Raw genomic sequence first — 22467 nt, 5'->3', positions numbered from 1 at the left:
CCAACATAGCACCTTTTCTTGTTGGTTCCTCTACCATTTGGAGGAGGAAGTTGTCTTCTATGCAGTCCAGGATCATCCTGGATTGCTGGTGCCTTGCTGTGTTGTCCCTCCAGCAGATGCCAGGGTGGTTGAAATCACCCATGAGGACCAGGGCTTGTGACCTGCAAGCCGCTTCTATTTGCCCGTGGGGGGCCTCATCTGCTTGGTTCTGCTGGTCAGGTGGCCTGCAGGAGACCCCCACAGTAATATCTCCTTCCCCTGTCTTGCCTTTAATTTTAACCCATACACTCTCAACCAGCTCATCATCCTTCCCCAGGTGGAGCTTCACTGATTACAGCTGGTTATTGACATAGAGGACAACACCTCCTCCTCTCCTTCCCTGCCTATCCTTCCTAAAGAGCTTATACCCATCTATCCCTACATTCCAGTCATGGGAATCATCCTGCCAAGTTTCAGTAATAGCCACTGTGTCATGGCATCCCAGCAGCACAGTGGCTGTTGATTCATCCTGTTTGTTGCCCAAGCTGCATGCATTAGCATAGAGGCACTTCAGCTGGGCTGGCCCTGTCATCCTCTTGTGCCAATTCCCCTCGGTTTTCACAGAATGTCCTGGTGCATCATTCATGGCTTGCCTTGGGGCAGCAAGTTGAGAGTCCTTACCAGCTCTCCATCCCTCTGCCTCTGGTGAGCTGCCCCTCTGTTTGTCACAGGCCAGCAGGAGGCTATTAACCCCTTCCCCCTTCAAATCTAGTTTAAAGCCCTATCAATGATCCGTGCCAATTCCTGCCCCAGGACCCTTTTCCCCCTCTGGGACAAGTGTGTCCCATAAGTTGTTTTCAGCTCTGGTGCCTTGTAAACCAAGCCATGATTGTAGAACCCAAAACCCTGTCGATGACACCAGCCCCAGAGCCATGAATTGACCTGTTGGCTCTTCCTCAATGTTCTCTTGTCCATCGCTGACATTAGAGGGGTAGCAGAGAACACAACTTGAGCTCCCGATCCCTTTAGCAGTTGCCCTAAGGTTCTGAAGTCTCTTTTAATTGATTGTGAGCCTCTCATTGTTGCATTGTCACTACCCACCTGAAAGACCAGAAGTGGGTAGTAGTCTGAAGGACTCATGAGATTGGGAATTTTACCTGCAATGTCCTTTACTTGGGCACCAGACCTCTCTATGAAATGGGTCTGGTCTGCATATTGGGCCCTCTGCTCCCTTCAGTAGGGAGTCTCCTATAATGATGACCCTACAAGGTTTCTTTTCAGGATTAGTTTTGATGGCTGGCCTGAGGCAACCTGTCATTGGTGCAGCTTCTGACCTTCTTGAGTCCTCAACCTTACCAATGACCTGCTCCTCCTGCAGAGCCTCATACCAATTCTGTAATTGCACTGTAGGCAGTACGCTGCTCAATGTAGCAGGCTTTCTCCATTTGCATTTCTTCCGTCGGGCAGAGACCTGTTCCCATTGGCCCTGCTCATGTGGGTTAATACAGGGAGGCTGAGAGGCTTGCTGATGGGAAGGTATCAAACTCCCTGTTTCACTAAGAGTTACCCCCTGTTCTGCTTTTGTAGAGGTAAGATTATGGAAATAGTCAATTTTCCTTTTGCCGTCTCTTATAGTTCTTAGCCTTTCTACCTCTTCTTTTAGTTCGGCCACCATGCTCATCAGATCACTGATCTGCTCACACCTAACACAGGAGTTGTTCCTCCCATCCTCCATATCAAGTGCCAGGTTCCAGCACTCACTGCAGTCACCTACCTGAACATCTGCATGCTTGTGTGTGGTCTCTGTTTGGGTGCCCACTGTTCTTCTACTAGCCTTTGCTCTAGTAGTAACCATCTTTCAGTAACCGCCCTCTCCACTCGGCTCTTGTTTTTTTTTTTTTTCCTTCTCTCTTTTTTTCTCCTTTTTTCTCCTTTACCCCCTGTCAGTGAGAAGGCTGGGCTGAGCTGAGCTCCTCCCACTGCCTCCTCTCTCCTCAACCACATGCTGGGTTCTGTTTGGTTGGAGAGTGGTTTCCGTGGCAACCCCTCCCCCTGCTATGTCACTGCACTCAGGCACGTAGGCAACAGTATCACAGTGTCACAGTATAACCAAGGTTGGAAGAGACCCCAAGGATCACCAAGTCCAACCTGTCCCAACAGACCCCACAACTAGACCATGGCACCAAGCGCCACGTCCAATCTCCCCTTGAACACCTCCAGGGACGGTGACTCCACCACCTCCCTGGGCAGCCCATTCCAATGACAAATGACTCGCTCAGTGAAGAACTTTTTCCTCACCTCGAGTCTAAACCTCCCCTGGCACAGCTTGAGACTGTGTCCCCTTGTTCTGGTGCTGGTTACCTGGGAGAAGAGACCAACCCCTTCCTGTCTACAACCACCTTTCAGGTAGTTGTAGAGGGCAAGGAGGTCACCCCTGATCCTTCTCTTCTCCAGGCTAAACAATCCCAGCTCCCTCAGCCTCTCCTCACAGGGCTTGTGCTCAAGGCCTCTCACCAGCCTTTTTGCCCTCCTCTGGACATGTTCAAGTGTCTCGATGGCCTTCTTAAACTGAGGGGCCCAGAACTGGACACAGTACTCAAGGTGTGGCCTAACCAATGCAGAGTACAGGGGCACAATGACCTCCCTGCTCCTGCTGGCCACACTATTCCTAATACATACCAGGATGCCATTGGCCCTCTTGGCCACCTGGGCACACTGCTGGCTCATGTTTAGGCAGCTGTCAATCAGTACCCATAGGTCCCTCTCTGTTTGGCAGCTCTCCAGCCACTCTGACCCCAGCCTGTAGCTCTGCATGGGGTTGCCGTGGCCAAAGTGCAGCACCCGGCACTTGGATTTGTTAAATGCCATGCCATTGGACTCTGCTCATCTGTCCAATCGGTCGAGGTCCCTCTGCAGAGCCTTTCTACCCTCTAATTGACTAACATCCGTTCCCAACTTGGTGTCATCTGCAAACTTGCTGATGACTGACTCAACCCCCTCATCCATATCATCAATGAAGATGTTAAAGAGGATGGGGCCCAGCACTGATCCCTGGGGGACGCCACTGGTGACTGGCTGCCAGCTGGATGTGGCACCATTCACCACCACTCTCTGGGCTCGGCCCTCCAGCCAGTTCCTAACCCAGCACAGAGTGTTGTGGTCCAAACCACAAGCTGACAGCTTAGCCAGCAGTTTGCTGTGGGGGACGGTGTCAAAGGCCCGAGCCTGCTGCCCCTCCTCCCCTCTTCAGGAGGTCCCGAGCCACCAGCCCCTTATCACCTGAAAAGCAAGGAAAGCAAAGCCAAAAGCAAGCTCCCAGGGCTGCGCTCCTCGCACTGCCTCCTCTCTCCTCAGCCACACCATTATGTGTAATCTTTTAAAATGCAGAGCTCAAGTGTAATTTCTGATGGCATCCTCATGTTACAGGACTTGAACAATATCACTGACAAAAAAACATACAAATCCAGAAGCAAAACAGTTGGTACACATAAGAGCATGTACCCTACACAAATATTTCCATACAACCTGAAAACTAGCCATAAAATCTGAAAGGACTTCAAATACTGTCAAAGTGATTTTTTTAATGTATTGAGAAGAAAAGACCATGTAGCTCTTTACATATAGTGAGTTTGAGCTGATAAAAATCTCATCCTTACTAATGATCCAGTATTCTAGTTCAAATTGCAGAACCTTAGCCGAACAACTCATTGGATTTGTCTACTAACCTGATGGTGACTAGGTTCAAAGTAGTACAGTGGCAAATCCCTTGTACACAAGAAACGTCATTTGAGATGTTATAAACTGCATTTCAGGACAACTGTTTGGACTATACACTAACTCGATATGCAGGAACAGCTTCCCAGCATCATTGGCCTGGTTAATCTAAAGAACACCTTAAATGGAAAACAAAGCTTTAACAAGAAAACAAACTCCCCAAATCCTCCTGTATGACAGTCAAAAACATCAGGATAACAGAACCTTGAGATCTAAGCCCTTTCAGATCGTGATTAGTGTTAGCTGTTTACACACTTTCTCACACACCTCTACTTCAGACACAAGAATCTAATGTTTACAGATACATTATTTAGAATACTGCATGGAAAAAATAATAATTATCTGGCATTAAAGATTTATCATTTGTTCTACTCCACAGGCCGCAAGTTATTGCCTGGATCCTAACTCATAGTGCTCTGTGAGATCATGAAGTGCATTGTGTGCATTACATAGTAGTAATACTAGTGAAGACTCTAAGATAGATCTTACTAATAGAAACAGAATTTCCAATCCATCATATCACAGATAGTTATGAGTTAGCCAGCCACAAAGAGCCTTTTTTATATCCCCAGTGTTCTCCCTTTCCAGCCACTGAAAACAGTCATTAGTACTTAAACACAGAAAATACAACAAAGTTCTCTTCTTTTCTCTGCATAAAAATCAGTATTTTAAATTTTCATTTATTTCCTTCTGGTGTCCTACATATGTCTTCAACATGTACCACATTTCTTGGCAACATATACGCATATATGTAAATATACACACATTTTATAGAACAGAATAAACCACGTTGGAAGAGACCTTCAAGATCATCGTGTCCAACCTATCATCCAACACCACCTAATCAACTAAACCATGCAACCAAGCACCCTATCAAGTCTCCTCCAGAACACCTCTTGCATAGGGACCTCGACCGACTGGACAGATGGGCAGAGTCCAATGGCATGGCATTTAACAAGTCCAAGTGCCGGGTGCTGCACTTGGGCCACATGCAGAGCTACAGGCTGGGATCAGAGTGGCTGGAAAGCTGCCAAATAGAGAGGGACCTGGGGGTGCTGATTGACACCCGCCTAAACATGAGCCAGCAGTGTGCCCAGGTGGCCAAGAAGGCCAATGGCATCCTGGCCTGCATTAGGAATAGTGTGGCCAGCAGGAGCAGGGAGGTCATTGTGCCCCTGTACTCTGCATTGGTTAGGCCACACCTTGAGTACTGTGTCCAGTTCTGGGCCCCTCAGTTTAAGAAGGACATTGAGACACTTGAACGTGTCCAGAGAAGGGCAACAAGGCTGGTGAGAGGCCTTGAGCACAAGCCCTGTGAGGAGAGGCTGAGGGAGCTGGGATTGTTTAGCCTGGAGAAGAGAAGGATCAGGGGTGACTTCCTTGCCCTCTACAACTACCTGAAAGGTGGTTGTAGACAGGAAGGGATTGGTCTCTTCTCCCAGGTAACCAGCACCAGAACAAGGGGACACAGTCTCAAGCTGTGCCAGGGGAGGTTTAGACTCGAGGTGAGGAAAAAGTTCTTCACTGAGCGAGTCATTCGTCATTGGAATGTGCTGCCCAGGGAGGAGGTGGAGTCGCCGTCCCTGGAGGTGTCAAAGGGCAGATTGGACGTGGCACTTGGTGCCATGGTCTAGTTGTGAGGTCTGTTGGGACAGGTTGCACTTGATGATCCTTGGGGTCTCTTCCAACCTTAGTTATACTGAGATACTGTGATACGGTGATACCTCCAGTGATGGTGACTCCACCACCTCCTCAGGCAGCCCATTCCAATGGGCAATCACTCTCTCTGTATAGAACTTCTTCCTAACATCCAACCTAAACCTCCCCTGGTGCAGCCTGAGACTGTGTACTCTTGTTCTGGTACTGGTTGCCTGGGAGAAGAGACCAACTTCCGCCTGTCTACAACCTCCCTTCAGGTAGCTGTAGAGAGCAATAAGGTCACCCTCCTCTTCTCCAGGCTAAGCAGCCCCAGCTCCCTCAGCCTCTCCTCATAGGGTTTGTGTTCCAAACCCCTCACCAACTTTGTTGCCCTTCTCTGGACACATTCCAGCAAGTCAACATCCTTCCTAAACTGGGGCCCAGAACTGGACACAGTACTCAAGATGCGGCCTAACCAGTGCAGTGTACAGGGGCAGAGTGACCTCCCTGCTCCTGCTGGCCACACTGTTCCTGATGCAGGCCAGGATGCCATTGGCCCTCCTGGCTGCCTGGGCACATTACTGCCTCATGTTCAGCCTACCGTCGACCAGCACCCCCAGGTGCCTCTCTGCCTGGCCACTCTCCAGCCACTCTGACCCCAGCCTGTAGCTCTGCATGGGGTTGTTGTGGCCAATGAGCAGAATCCAGCACTTGGATGTGTTAAATCTCATGCCGTTGGACTCTGCCCATCTGTCCAGCCTGTCAAGGTCCCTCTGCAAAGCCTCTCTACCCTCCAGCAGATCAACTCCTGCCCCCAGCTTGGTGTCATCTGCAAATTTACTGATGATGGACTCAATGCCCTCATCCAGATGATCAATCAATAAAGATATTAAAGAGCATGGGGCCCAGCACTGATCCCTGGGGCACACCACTATTGACTGGCTGCCAGCTGGATGTGGCACCATTCACCACCACTCTCTGGGCTCAGCCCTCCAGCCAGTTCCTAACGCAGCACAGTGTGCTCCCATCCAAGCCATGGGCTGACAGGTGGCCAGGAGTTTGCTGTGGGGGACAGTGTCAAAGGTCTTGCTGAAGTCCAGGTAGACTACATCCGCAGGCCTCCCCACATCCACCAGGCGGGCCACCTGATCATAGAAGGAGATCAGGTTGGTCAGGCAGGACCTGCCCTTCCTAAATCCATGTTGGCTGGGCCTGATCCCTTGGCCAGCCTATAAGTGCTGTGTGATTGCACTCAAGATGACCTGTTCCATAATCTTGCCTGGCACTGAGGTCAGGCTGACAGGCCTATAATTCCCTGGCTCATCCAACCAGCACTTCTTGTGGATGGGCACCACGCTGGCCAGCTTCCAGTCCTCTGGGACGTCTGTAGTGAGCCAGGATTGTAGTGAGCCTGTTCCTGTGCCCTCAAGAGTTCTTCCTTGAAGCAGGTCCAGCTCTCCTGGACCCCTTTGTTTTTAAGGGCTGTTTCCCAAGGAACCTTCTGAGTTAGTTCCTTGAGTAACCTGAAGTCTGCCCTCCAGAAGTCCAGAGTGGAGGTTTTCTTGCTGCCCCTCTTAGATTGACTGAATACTGAAAATTCAATTATTTCATGGTCACTGACCCCTAAACACCCTCCAACCACAACATCACCCACCAGCCCTTCCCTATTGGTGAACTGCCCCTGGTAGACTCATGCAGCACCTGGGATAAGAAGCTGTCCTCCATGCACTCTAAGAACCTCCTAGACTGCCTCTTCTCTGCTGTGTTGAGATCCCAGCAGACATCAGGCAGGTTGAAGTCACCCATGAGAACAAGGTCAGGCAATCTTGAGGCAGTCTTAAGCTGCCTATAGAATGCTTCATCAACCTCTTCCTCCTGGTTGGGTGGTCTATAACAGACTCTAACCAGGATGTGTGCCCTTCTGGTCTTCCCTCTAATTGTCACCCACAAGCACTCAACCCAATCATCCCTGATCTCCAGCTCAATGGCATCTAGTGCCTCCCTGATGTACAGGGCCACCCCTCCACCCCTTCTTCCTTGCCTGTCTCTCCTGAAGAGCCTGTAGCCAACAATTGAAGCATTCCAGTCATGTGAGTCGTCCTACCACGTCTCTGTGATGGGAACTACATCATAGCAGTTATGTCACAAACACCCATTTACCCAAACACAGGTTAATTTAGGTTTTACTTCCATAGTTGCTTCGCACTATTACTCTGTCCCATTTTCTCTTTCCATAAAAAATCTCAGAATTCAGAAAAACAAAAATACACTCTGTAGTAGGAAGAGCAATGAATAGCAAATCCAACACCACCTTCATGGCATAGATTAAATTACAGATAATTGAACTCATGAGCTTCAGTTCACATCAAGAGTACTTCACATGCCCTTGTAGACTCTGTTTCTCCAGAACTGTAGCATTATTATTTATTAAGAGGTTCACTTGTCATTACAGCTGGCATAGCACACCTTTCAACAGAAATGTATTTTGAATTATTCATTTTAAAGAATAATTACTTTAATAAATTTGTAATTCCAGACTTTAAGAAAGAGTGCACAAACAGAAATGTGCTAAAATTAGAAGGCACGGTTAGATGAAAGTACCAGAAACAAACTGGCAGGTTGAAGTTTCCCATCTCATTAACTTAGCATGACTAACTCAGTGGGAAGTCAATGGAAGCTGTATTTACAAGCAAAAACTACACTCCACAATGGAATGCAATGAATATGTACAAAATATACAGTATTTACAATATTATACAGATATTTACAACTAGAAAATAACATGGAACCCCCCCTGGCACCCCTCTGGTTCTCCCAGAGTCCAGGGAAGCTGCTCCACTGCCACCCCTCCCAAACCTCCCCCCCTTTCCCTTTGTACCAAAGAGCAAAAAAAGGAGTACAGAGAGAGAAGCGGTGTTAATGTTCTTATCTTTTCTCAAGGCCAGCCAAAAGTGGTTATTATCTCCCCGAGTGAAGCAGAACAACTAAGACCACAGGAGAAAAAGAAAAGGAATGGGAATGGAAGTGAAATGTGAAAGATGTTTTGGTACAACTGCTTCTATACCCCAGATTTTGCCCACTGAATTTGTTTAGAACAATCTTTTGTTTTCCTTTTTACACACAATAGTGAATTATTTATAATTTTCTACTTTTCTGCTTAAAATCTGCAGCTAAATTTTAAAGGCATAGCCTAAAACTGCCACACAAACACAACACCCATCTGTCTGGGCTGGGTCATTGGTTCGTATGTAACCCAAATTAGTTGCAACTGAATGTTACTGCTATCTGATGTTTATTAGTTTATCATCCATTAGCATTTTTTACAAAAGCGGAACCATGTTTTCAGCAGCAAAGATAAATGGCATCCTTCTGTACTGAAGAGATGAAATATACCAAGCAAGAAAAATTATTAGGCATATTTGGTATTTAATGTCCTATGAAGTGAACTGCAGTTTGTGTCACATACTTGCATATTTCCTAGGAATAAATAACACTCTCAAAAGAAAGGACAGAGACCCCTAAAATTATTATTTCTTATATGAGGTCCTCCTGTATCACTGATGAAAGAGGAAAACAGAACTGCACTACCCAAAATGTGCTCCCTCATAAGGTACCAGAAGAATGCTGTGACAATGACTAACAAAAATATTTCACTTCTTGACATAAAAATTAAATGTTATCCTTAATAAGACTTGCCAGTAAATAAGTACAACCAATGTTTAAAAAAATCCCTAGAAGTACCTATTTTCACTGTACTGCTGCTTTTAGTCAACTTTACTGAGTCCCTCAGTCTTTAAAATTAGGTCTGTGTACAATATGCAAAACTCTTTGATGATATGAACATTGGGTAAACTCTAAAATTAAATACAAAACTAAATCAACTTTGCTATGGAAGGATCTGCAAAGCAAAGCAATCAAGTAGTATGACTTTTCTCCTGTCAATTCTACTCCTCCTGCAAGTGTCCTCACATTTCCATGTTGTTGGCCTTTTTTTCCCCTATTGCTACAATAGTTTAATTTTATTTCAAGAACCATATTTCAGAGAACCATATTAAGCCAAGCAACAAAGTTCTGTTTTTTCTCAAACAATGAAGCTTCTAACACCACTATCAAAAACAAAAGCCAATTAGTCAAGATATCAACACTGGTCTGGGAATATCCATGGAGTTCTGCATCTCTCCCTAGCAGTAACATCCAAATGTCAGTAGAATTTTTTCCTCCAACAAATATTTTAAATACCAGAATGAGTGAACATTGGAGAGAGGTTTGTCAATGTATTTTATTACACGACATAAATTGGCAGTATTTCATGCAAAACCATCCAAGTTTAGCATATCAGTGAATCCATAGATGGCTTATTTCCAGATGAAGCAATAACATAAAGTGGCAGACAATGCACACTCAGTATTAACTAGCCACAGCTACAAGTTCAGATACACCTACCAAATCAAGCATTAGTAACATTTTTTTTTCTTTGCATACAATCATTTGTAACACCAACTCCTGCTTCTAGAGGGACATTCACTCTGTTCTATTTGGTTTGCTCATAAAGGAAACAGTATTGGGGAAATACAAACCTACCTAAACAAAATTGGGAGTCCCAAAACAGTGTTAAGATCCTACTCTTTTACCAACATAGTTTTTAAGTGGGAATTCAAGCACTCAAAGTATAGCCTCACCAATGCATTCATGCCATTACTGCCTGCCAACCTTCTCTGACTATTCATCTGCTTCATTTGTCCTCATTTCATTTAGAACTATCTATAACAAAATAGAAATGGTGACCATGCAAAAAAGTCAGTAAAATTGCAAAATAATATTTAAAATTAGCAGAGGCGTGAACCCTTGTCCCCAAATGCATAGTTTCAAAGCACTTTTCTTGCATTTAACATTTAAGATGAAGATTCAAAGACAAAATTATTTATACTGCAGGCTTTTAGCACCAAAGTACACTCCTAAAAAAAACTTAAAAGCAATGTGAAACAGGCATATTCTAATCTATAAAATCAATAATTATGCAAACAAAGCCTGCTTTAAGTGTCACGGGTTAACCTGAAGACTTGTATGGAAAAAAATAAAGATTGCTGAGGGACTGGCTAATTAGCCACAAAGGCACTTGTCTTCCATGTTTGCCACTTTCCAATGTTGCTTCTGTATTTGCTATTAGCATATATTGCAAGCTCTTCTCAACAGATAAAGAATTCACTGGTAAGTAACATCACCTGCAGTATAGTGTAAAATATATATTTCATGTTAAAAGACTTAAAAATCCTTGCTAAACAGGATTTTGTGATTTTATTTCTCATTCTGCCTCTGATGTCAGGTTGAATATTTATGGAATTATACCCTAGCCACATCATATGCTCAACTTCTGATTGCAAAATTCAATCATATTATACTTTTGGGGGGGATGAGAGGGGAGGAGGGGAAGAAAGTGCAATTCCAAAATACTGTTTAGATTTCAGATATCAAAACCTGTTATTTCACAAAATGCACATGCAAATTGTCATATCACAATTTTCCAGAGCATTGTTTTCCCAGAATTATACAAAATCAACACAGAAATGCTGTATCCTCTGCTTATTCTACAACTGACAGTGCAGTAGGAGCACTGAAAAATGTAGGCCTACCTAATAACAAAGGCATCAAAAAAATTAACCACCACAAAAAAAAGCTTACAAGAAGTGTTGCAGATAAAACCAGTTAATTCTACAATCCCCCTTCACTCAGACATTCAGAACAAAGGATATAGTTTATTAAACACTTAAAGTAGATAGCTTTCACAGGCTTTAGAGCATCAGGAATGGAAGTGCCCCAATCAGTTTCTACTTTTCTACTGATAAAGGATGAAATATATGCAAGTGAAAAGGAAGCAAAACAGTGTTGCTGATTCAGTTAACTTTTACATCCAACACATCTGAGTGTGACAGCTGCAAGGGTCAAAGACATATTGCAGAAGTCTTCGTAGGCCTTTGAAAGTGACAGAAGTCAGAACTAAATTTCAGCATACTGACATGCAGCCTGAAACATTTTGATGGAAGAGAGGATAAGAATCTCAGTTTAGAAACAAGACTGATCAGCAGCTGCCCTTGTTGTTTGTTCTCCAGAGACAGAAAAGGAATTACCCACTGATCTTGCTGAAAACAAACTAAAATTTTACAATGCATTCTTGAAGTTATTTTTGGCAGGCTGTGTAAATTAAAACTGTACAGGCTATCATCTACTGCACCTAAAGAGATTTAAGAAGCCAATACCAAACTGGGGGAAAGAAGTCTGAGGCTAGCAGTGTGTCATCTGTTTTGGGGCAGGTAGCTAGATGAGTCTGCTATTATGGCACCCACAAGTTTTACATAAGCAGTCAGGTCCCAGCCTCATGGTTTTGTGAGGGGGGTTTTGGTTGGTTTTGGTTTGGATTGGGTTTTGGTTTGGTTTTTGTGGGGGTTTTTTGGGGGGGGAGGGGCGGGGGGGAGGAGGCGATGTGCTGGTTGATTGGTCGCTTCTGTTCTGGGGTTTTTTTTATTTGTGTATGTGTGTGTTGTTTGGGTTGTTTTGTTTTTTGTTTGGATTTTTTTTTATATTTCCCATCCATATAGCTATTATAGTGCATCATAATTAGTAGATCAGCAAAGTAAGACTCTTGCACCCAGTTTAGCTTGTTTTCAGAGTCTTTGGAGGGACAGCTTTTTCAACATGTACCTAAGTAATTCTGGAGTGTTTAATTTACTTGCTGAAGCACTATCAGGGAGGTATAAAAGTAATACTACCTAAACATTTTGCTTTAATACAGACAACTCCTTGCACCTAATGCTACAGACAGTGTTACTACTGTAAATTTTCCAGACTGTTTGAACTCTCCATACTCCCCAATACAAACAGAGCAATCAAGCAAATGCCACAAATGCTGTGGAAGAAGTTACATTTTTAGTGAAGAACCATACTAAAATTCAAATTTTGCATAATGGGCACCCTAAATGGTCACTTTATATAATTTAAAAAAAAAAAAAATCATTGCCACCTCCGTAAGAATCACGCAAATAAAAATTTTTTAAAAACTCAAACCACATACTTTCCTCTTGTAACAGACAATTTAAGAGATTATATAGTCTCTTTCTCCAGGTAAAACAATGTATTGTATTGATAGCTTTAGGGCTTTTTAAAAAGTATGTATAAGACAATGTCAAGTGTGCAGAAGAAAAGCAAATGCATATTTAAGTCACAGGTTACAACTGCTAATACTAGTTTATGTTATAAAGCTCTACTTCTTGAGTTGCCTTTCTCAAGTACTCCAATAAATACAAAGGCGTTTAAGAAGAGACTGGATGAGACACTTGGTACCAAGGTTTAGTTGATTAGATGGTGTTGGGTGATGGGTTGGACCTGATGATCTCAAAGGTCTTTTCCAACCTGGTTAATTCTATTCTAGTCTATTCCACGAAAAAATAGGCTCAGAATAAATGCTTTTATGAAGTTTTTTTAAAAGGTAATTTTTTAATTGCTACATGCTATAGATACTGTATGAATAATTTGCAGAAACAAAGAATAGCTAAGTGCGATAGCCAAGTAGGAAGTCCTCTGCATGCTGACAGAGAATGAGCAGATTTGTACATATTCTCGCTCTTTCTACATCAAGCTGCAGAACTTACGTTGTAGGTGTTTATATAATTTTTAATATATACATGCATATAAATATAATTCATATTCCAGTAGAGATAATTGTAGATGATATTCTAACTGAATATTCAGAAAATAAATAAGAGCAAAGAAGATTTTACATAAAAATTTGTCTGATTTAGACACCATAACCTGTTGGCATGCCACCTTGGAAATACACTGCTAATCAAATGAAAGGATACAACCAATCAGCTCTATTTTGATATTAAATAAACACCCCCCAACAAATAAGGAGTCACAAGACTAGAAATCCAGATGCTACACAAAGTATTGAAATTGAATGAGGAATATGGTTCAGATTTAATTAACCATAATGTTGGTCAAATTGAGCTGAGTTTCGTGTTCCCTTAACAGACTAAGAAAGATGTTGGTCAAAGCAAGGCTTAAGCAATGGTTCCATTAAGCAGGTCTACCCAACAGACACATCTAACATTCTAACGCTATTGATGTTATACAGAAATGTGTTATACAATGCAGTTTAGTCATGTGATGCTTCCTTCATTAACATGGTTTACTTATAAATAAGTAAATAAAACATACCTGCTTGCAATTTGTCTGAGATTAAGTGCATCAAAGCAGATCAATTGATTCCCTGGAGAAAAATGACAACCTATTTGTACTAAAGTTACTGTAAATCAATTAGTAGACTAGCTACCAACTGCTACAGGCTGGAATGGGAGTGAAGAAAGAGGGTAGCTTGATGCTGCTGATCACTACTATTTAACACTGGATGGGGCAGCTGTCAGAATTCAGACCAAAAAAATGAGCATTCACACTTGTGATGAGCAATTCTGCAATGCAAACATCCTCAAACTACCTTAAAATAAGTATTGATACTAATACAAATCCTTCAGCAAGAGCATTACAGTTGGTCAGGCAAGCTTATTTTACTAACCCTAAAGTACAAGCATTTTGGCGATACAAGTAACAGTTATACTAAAATTAAGTGATAAAAGTTTAAATATAGCTTAGGTATGAACTGTAATTATATACTCTACAATGTAGATATACCCAGAAATGCACATTCTAAATACTTCCAGTATGCTAGGACTTACACTTCCAGAACTACTTTTCCGGAACCAGTCATCTTTTGGCCTTTCAGTAAAAGATCTTAGCTATCTACACTGAACAGTTAAGTTGCTTAAATTGGATTGTAAACCCATAAAATTTAGAGTTTAATAACACTGTGGCCCTTAAACTATGTTAAAAAAAAAATTAAAAAAATGCTTAAGCCACATAATTAGATTGCTAGTTTAGTATTTTCAGAGTAGAACAAGATGTTTTCAAGTTCAAAGATGCTTTCCAGAATCTGTGTTATTCTCAGAGTTGGGTTTTTTCAGATTATTGACAGGTTCAAGGCACAACTGCTCATACAATCACTGTATCTATTTTATACCCTCTCCCAACAAACCTTTAAAGAAAACAAGCATCACTCAATGATTCAGAGGTAACATCTTTTCAAACCCCTCAAGAAAGAAGTCTTGAACTTGCTACCTTACAGTCTCACCATCACTACTGAAGTTATTTCAATACCCTTGAAATATATTATTTACCCAAAACAAAACAGTAAACATGACACAAAGGACAAAATTTAAACATTTCCTTTATCAAAACTAGCAAAGCAAGACTAAATTTTTTCAGACTGACACATTTTTTAATATTTTTAGCATTTTATTATTGTGTAACATTCCACTCACTAATGCATTAACTGCTTTCAAAAATTCACTCACCCATCTCCCAGAAAAATGTCCTTAGTACTCTAGATTTAGCCTCTACAGTGAAGAAAGGGTTATACTAAGGGAAAAAATCTCTGATCTATTTTTTGGCATTCAAAAAGGAATAAAAATACCTAAATACTGCTCTGATGTAAAATACACCACCTTCTCTCCCCTAAAAAAAAAAAAATAAAATAATAATTTGTACATTCATCCACATAATCCTCCTGCCAGAAACCAGAATTAGGCTAAATTTTGAGAATCTCTCTTCCTTATCAACTGAATATCCCAGGTGCACACTGATACAGTACTCAACAAAATAAAAAATTTTACTTACCAGCATCTTTAGAGATGCTAAAAACTTTCTAAAATTACACAGAAATAGAAAGAAGCTTTCCTTCCTTCCCAAGCAAAGACATTGTGCTAAACTACTCCGAGAAATAGAAGCTAATGCTGACGTTTTACACTGGTAAGTATCAACAATAAGGGCATTGTACTGCTTAACCTAAACTAATTTGGTTAAGAACAGCTAATGCCTAGACAAGCCCTTGCAAGGTTCCCATATTTTACTTTAACAATTTCATTCTTTGTTGCTGTGTACCTCATAACAAACAAGAGTGATACATAAACTCTGCTCCCCTTTTCTTTCTTCTGATATTTACATATTGTATATCACCCTTAAAGTGGGGCCAAACCAGAATGAAATGCACTTTACCTTGTGAGTTGTTTCCCTGAGTCTTCAGGATGTAAAAGACAAAATATCAAGACATCCATTGCCAAAAGGCTGCCTTCCCTGTCCACTACAAACAGTCCAGACATGCAAACTCAGGAACCCAAACACAGAAAAGGTGAGTCAAGCCCCAAGAGTCTACATGTCATCAACCACCAGTACTTGAAGTTCAAATTTCCTCCCTTTGAGGGCAGAGAAAGAAGAAAAAATATGAAATTAAAATCTCTATTTCTCATCTATCTTTTTCAGTTTTAGTTGAGACACCACACTTTTGATGGAAGAATTTTTCAACAGTATCCTTACTGGGAATATGCATTTTACTTAAGCATAAACTTGGCATGAGAAAGGTGGTGTTTTCGATTTTGTAGGAGAAGAGTTTTGCATGCTTCTTATTTTTTGAGATACTAGCATTAGTCAGGTTCCAGATTATTTGCATTGCCATAGGCACTTCTGGGCATCGCTGGACTTAACAAATTATCTTCAAAAAGTGTATGTGAGTGTTAAAGCCCATTCTATAACATACCATCAAGTTCACAACAGAGAAAAATTCAGAATTTCTTTCCACAGTTAGATACCTAAGTAAGACTAAGGGAAAAGAAAGAAGTGACAGGCAAACACTAGCCATTTACCTGAACACTGATTTTAGCAGTGAAGATAGAAAAGAAGTGAACTTTTACTTTTTACATATTCAGACTTCTTCCATATACTCTCACTTTTCTGACCTTTCTGAAAGATAAAAGAGAGTATTTGTTTCAATTCATTTTTCCAGCCTAATAAGCACCTTGTGGGAAAGTACCTGTTGCTGCCTACTCCACAATAAACATTATCCTACTGAAATTCACCTCAGCAGTGGGTAACAGGAAAAACAAGAGAAGAAAGCTGAGTCACACCTGGTAATTTTCTCTCTAGAACATCAGCTGTAACAATACCAAGCATTTATTTTTGGGACAGGTATGATCTTGTGGGAGGGAAAAATGAAGCAAGAAAGACATTTTACAGACAGAGTAAAAACAAAATCCAAGCCATTTAGCTTTGTGACTAAAGTTTCAAAGATGTACAAATGCAGTGTTGAATTCAGGTCACCATTACAGTCACAACATGCAGACTATGTTTTCTTTCAAAACATGTGGTATTTAAGGATATTGCCAAGTAAAATCATGGATTATTATTTGTCATTTCAGTATCAAGAAAAGGTGACAGAATAGGAAAAAATGTTCACATATACTTAGAATACAGTGTTTTCAAATGGGTGAGAACCTTAGTAGTGTAACACTTGGTAAGAAACAGAACTAATTTGAGCCACTTAAGGGAAAAAAAAAAAAAAAGCTATGATGCACCTTACTTTTCCCATGTACTTTTAAAAATTTCCCCCTGCTCATAAAAATTAAAATAGTGGTTTGCCCAATTTTTAATTCTGCTTTTGTTTAAAATACTTCATGGGAACAGTTGTTTAAAAGAAGGTTTTGAATGAAAATACTATTATTAAAATATTTCAATCAATTGAATAGATTTAGAAAATCCAATTTACATATATAAAGCCTGTAACAGTATTAATTGTAATTTGAAAAATGGGCAGGAAACATCTCACAGGAGAGAAGACAAGAAGTTAGTCATCTTTCTGCTCGGAGTTTTCTTACTTCTCCCTTCCTTATTACCATACACTTCATTTAGAAACAAAACAGGTGTTCTCCCAACTTCACATACCCAAAAGTGAAGACATTTTTCTAGATGATCTAAATTACTTCATTATGGCATGTAATTAAAAACTTACTATCTCTGGGTGCCTGACTGCAGCCACTCTGACTACTGGAATAGAAAGGTTGTTCTTGTTAAACACTCATCAAAACCAAAGATGATTCACAAATGATGGCACTAGTGTTCATAGCCTCTGTCCTCCACTGACTAGGCCTACAAAAAGGTTGAAATGGATTCAGATAAACTTCAGTGGGCCAAGAACTTTGAGCAATAGCGTAGTTATTTTTGCTTCTGTGCATCACAGAACTACCTTGGCACAGCCCGAGTATGTAAAATCAACTGAGATTCATATAATATTTCAGTGTGGCCCAAGCAGCAATTTTGTAGCAAGCACTCATTTTTAATTCCTTTGAAATGAAAATTAATTCAAAACCAGAAGTGGACATCCAGACACCTTCTATAGCTCTAGAGTAAGAACACTGACCTTTCCTGTAAGAGGACTAGTTGAAAAACCCTCTGCACTCACTTCCAATTTCAAAGCCACATCTTCACTCAGGAAGCACCCTCAAAGAAATATTCTTCCTGTTTAATCTCTCTTAGTGACAGAGACCAGTATGCACCCCACCTGTGTACCCTCCCTAAAACCACAACTTCACTTTATCAACTAAATATTAGGGCAGTTCCCCCAAAAGCATACTTGTTCTCTAGTCTCTGCACTCAAAGCCTTTTACCAAAGCACTCACAGACATCAAAACAATCGCTGAGTCCTGGGATATTCGGGGGAAACAAATGCCCTCCTAATCATTATACTAAACTCTTCTCCCTGTCCGGTTTTTACCCTCACAATGAGTTCTTTGCTAAGCCAGACAGAGTTTCCAACAGAAATCATGGAGAATATGCCCAATCCAGCCTGCCTCATGGTGGTCAGGTTAACAGAGGCATTTTAATATTGTTAGAACACAAAAGATATTTAAAAGAGTGTTTACTATATTTGAAGCAGGCAATGCTTCCAATTACTTTATTATTATTATTATTACATGAACTTGATTTCATCCTACAAGGTACCTAAAGTCAGGGATGACCACAATCTCATAGACAACCATGTCATTTTGTTACCTCAAATATTACTTTTCAACAGCTGTAAGACCATGGAGCTCAACTCACTATTTTGCCACTTTCTTGATAGTTTCAAAGCCTGGGCACACCTATGAACCTCAAGGATTCTAATAGAGAAGATATCAGAATTCCTGTCCTGGGCATACCCCTCCAACAAACATCTCCAAATGTGTCAGACATGGCATATAGCTTTTGAGAATATCAACAGAAAGAAAATTGCTGTTCTTTTCACACCAATCAAACTGCACACAACTCTCAAATGCTGTGGTGAAACTGATGACAACACATTCATCTCATCTACTTGTGCAGGAAGATGAAAAACTGAGTATATTGTAATACTGACTTAAACCACTGTTGAAATAAACATGTAGATACACTCTTTCAGTACAGTTATATAAATCTAAACTGTACTTAAAACTCAATTACAAAAGGTTTCTGCCAAGCAAAAATGAGCTTTCCAAGCTAAACTAGACATCTACATAGTATTCTGCACTGATTTAACTTGTAGACCAGGAATACAATGTAGCCTGTCAGTAAGTGCCTACTGAGCAACCCAACCGCATGCAGTGGTACTGGCTCAGATATCATTTGCACTAGACACATTAGCAGGGCACTGTATCTTCTATACACTGTGCTATGCAGAGGCATAGGTATAAACGTGTTCAGTTTCAGTATCACTTTGAGGCTGCTGCGTTGCTTCCTGGTGAGGATATAGAATCTTTCCCTCTTAACAGTCTTCTATTGAGGCAGATAAGGCATGACACAAACTAATTTTTAAACCAAATGTTATTTTAAAAAAAGCCAGGTCAGCTTCTTGACAAAATAAGGCTTTATGTATTTATCTGTGCACATTTTTTATACCTTTCAAGTTTTGAGTTTTGTCTTCCTTCTCCCTACAGAACAGCCAATGACACAGTTGAGAAGAGATACAAAGAATGGTAATCTTCTCAGAGTTGTTTGAGAAAAGAAGGGGGGATGGAAATCAAGCTGAATAAAACAGAGAAGGAAGACTATTCTTTAAGCATCCTGTCAGTGTCCTGATAGGCAGTTATCTCTCCTTTCACATTTTATTCTGTTCTCTGTGTCTTCATATTAAGCAGTCTCACTTTTTAAAAGCCTCTTTTGATACATTGTAGATTCCAAACCTTCCTATTCCTTAAATCTTTAAGGACTACCTTAAAGAACACTCAGAAAAGATGTGGTTTAAAAATAACACCAGTATTATTTCCACACTTCTTCACTGTCCTCAGGAACTTCTCCATGACTATTACGCCTATTGTAAAAATTGCTAGCTTTCTGTAGCATATCCTTCATTTGAAGTCATAATCCTCTGTGATGACAACTGTATCCATGGCAACTAGTCATGATGTAACAAACAACAATCACTTCTAGTGAGGAAAAAACATAACAAACCTTTCAAGCAGTATCTTAATAACCTCAATTAATTTCCCCTGTTCACATTTCAAATTGGAAAAATGCACTTCAAGAGAAGATAACATACCCTTCTCCAATCACACTATGAGAACTTTCCAACTTCATCTTAAAAGACCTATTAAAAACCATCTATTTCAATAAGGAAGAGCTTAAAGTGCACTCTTGTTTGGGTTTGGTTTTTTGGTTTTTTTTGGCTGAAAAGTGCTTAGGGGAAAATAAGATTTACAGCATTTACTGAAATAAGCATAGCCAAAAATAATTTCACAATTCTGTAAAGAAAAAAATAATAAAGCTCCCATATAGTGAATATACACAAGCCTTCAAACCAGGTGCACAAACATATGTAACTATACACATGTACATTCAAACACAAAGGCACAGAAACAGTGGACACGAACATGAATGTACGTGATCACACATGTATTTACTCGGCAATTCTGCTGAATACGGGCAGTTGTTAGCGGCTATTGCAGATGTTAGATGCAACCTAGCCTTCCACCAAAATTGTACACGTGCAAAGCATCTTTGCATCAATGTTCAGGCCAAGAGAGGGCTGGGGTTTTGAAATATACTTAGCTATAGTCATTTAACCTGTTTCATCTGTTCACTGAACGACAACTACATGCAAATGGTGATTTATTTTTAATAATGATGCAGGTAAATTAAGTTACATCGGACAAATCGGCTTTTACACCCAAAGGTCTTTCGGCTTCAGCTGTGACTGTCCCTCTCTCACAGACAGGCCAAACCCGGTCAGAGAGTCGTTCAGCCGCAGATGAAAGTCATGACTGTTCGTCAGCCCACCCTCACAGCCACGCCAGGGACAGACAATGCCAACAAACTCCCACAGGCTCAGAGCACACCTCCCAAACTACGCGAAGGCTGCAGCGTGTCTTCTGAGCTGCATGCAGCCACCACTGGCAGCCCTGCGGCGCGGAGCAGCCGTTATGCCAGTCGGCGTCCCCTCCCCAGAGCCAGGGGCGTGTAGGGAAGGGAAAGGGAGATAGCCCCGAAAGACACCTGCCAGCCGTTAAACGGCCGAGAGTCCAACCTCGCTGCCTCCGAACGGGCCCACAACACCCAGCGGCCGCGGCCCCGAAGTGCGGTTGGGGTAAGGAGCGAAGGAGAGGGGGCACCCCAAAAAAGAGAACTCCCGGAAAAAGAAAGGGTGCAGACGGCCTTTGGGACACCTCCCGGGCCGCGCCCGGCGACAGCAGGCGAGAATGCTGCCCGCCCTACTCCAGGCGGGCACGGCCACATGCGGGCACCTGGGCTGCTCCTTTGTTCCTCCCTAGTCACGCCGCCCTACCCTTTCCACACTCACCCACGGTGGCCAGGGTCTCCAGGTCCTCCAGCTTGTAGGCGGCGGGCTCGGGCGCGGCGGGACTGATGGGGCTAGGGGCCGGCACGGCGGACTGAGGCGCCGACAGCCCTGCCACCGCCGTCTCGCCGCCACTCTTCGCCCCCATTTTGGCCTTTGCGGCGCTGAAGGCGTCCATGGGGCCGAGCGGGCGCTCCGCAGCTGCTCAGCGCATGGAGGACGAGCCGGTCTGACGGGGAGAAGGGGGAGGAGAGGGAGCGGCAGGGACACAAACTTTCAGTCTTCAGCAGGCGGAGTGGCTGTTCCCCGAAGATGGAGCCAGTTCCCGCTGCCGCCTCTGAGGGGGCGCGGAGTCTTTCAGCATCGCTGCCAGCCGCCGCGCCGCCCGGCACTCGCAGCAGACAATGGCGAGGGCGAACCCTGCCGAGCCGCGAACTGACGAGCCGAGCTGAGCCGAGCCGCGCCACACGCGGGCCGAAGGGGTGGGGTTTGCCTTCCTGCTGCTGCGGCACGGTCCCGCAGAGGACTGGCGGGGCGGAGAGGGGGTGGGGGAAGCGCGTTCCCGCCGCACGGCGGGAATGCGGATCTCGTTCCCCGCCGTGGGCACGTGGGTATCCTGTGGTGCTGGTGCTCCTGGCTCGTCCTTCGCCACTCCTGTACCCTGCCTGAGAGGCAGCGGCGCTGTGCTGGGTGGGGGGCTTGGGATGGAGGGGACCCTAGCGGCTATTGCGCGTGCAGCCGCGCTCCCTCAGTGCTGCGGCTGCTGAGGGACGGAGGACGGTCCCGTCCGCTCCCCACGAAAAGTTAGAAATGGTTCATGAGGCCCTTGCAAGGCGCACATTTCAAAGGGTTACTCCTACATTACTGCCTGATTTCAAGCAGGTATGGGTATTGCGACGGCCACAGCCCCTCGATGTTGTCTACTCGAGACTGCAAAATATTTAGATGACTGGATGGCTGGCGGGAGCGCCAAGCTGTGCCCAGCGAAGATAGGAAGACATCTGATGTAGCAGCTGCCGCGTACCTAATAAGCTCCTTCTACAGCGGCCAAGAAACTTGATGTTTATGCTGAAAGACAGGGAAAACTGGTGTGTGAGCCAAGTCACTTAGTTGGTGTCAAAATTGGGAAGGAAATCCTAATTTTTCCCATGCAGTGCCCTGGCCTAGTTCTACATTGCTTACTGCTCCTACCCTGTGCTCCAATAAGCAGTGGATCTGTTCCCCTGATGTGTAAATCAAGTACACAGGTGGCAGTTTGCATCCCCGTTTCATTAAATACGAAAAGATGGGCCTACAAGTCTCTGTAGAGTTGGTTCAATAATAATGAGAAACAGTCATGTGTGTGTATTTAAAAAAAAATAAAAAAAGTATAAATGTGTAATGAGTATAACAAA

General features: G+C 42.7%; 1 protein-coding gene across 1 annotated transcript in view; it reads right to left on the bottom strand.

The window, feature by feature from the left end:
- Positions 1-21523, bottom strand: part of PRKX (protein kinase cAMP-dependent X-linked catalytic subunit) — a 67049-nt gene extending 45526 nt beyond the window's left edge. Inside the window, exon 1 of the mRNA XM_054164703.1 lies at positions 21077-21523. Within this exon, the coding sequence (XP_054020678.1) occupies positions 21077-21251 (175 nt within the window). The 5' untranslated portion in view covers positions 21252-21523. The remainder of the gene's footprint in view (positions 1-21076) is intronic.
- Positions 21524-22467: the final 944 nt, after the last annotated feature.

Source organism: Dryobates pubescens, chromosome 10, assembly GCF_014839835.1.
Source record: "Dryobates pubescens isolate bDryPub1 chromosome 10, bDryPub1.pri, whole genome shotgun sequence".
NCBI classification, from domain to species: Eukaryota; Metazoa; Chordata; class Aves; order Piciformes; family Picidae; genus Dryobates; species Dryobates pubescens.
The sequence above is the reverse complement of the archived record's forward strand: the minus strand, read 5'-3'. Positions and strand labels throughout refer to the sequence as shown.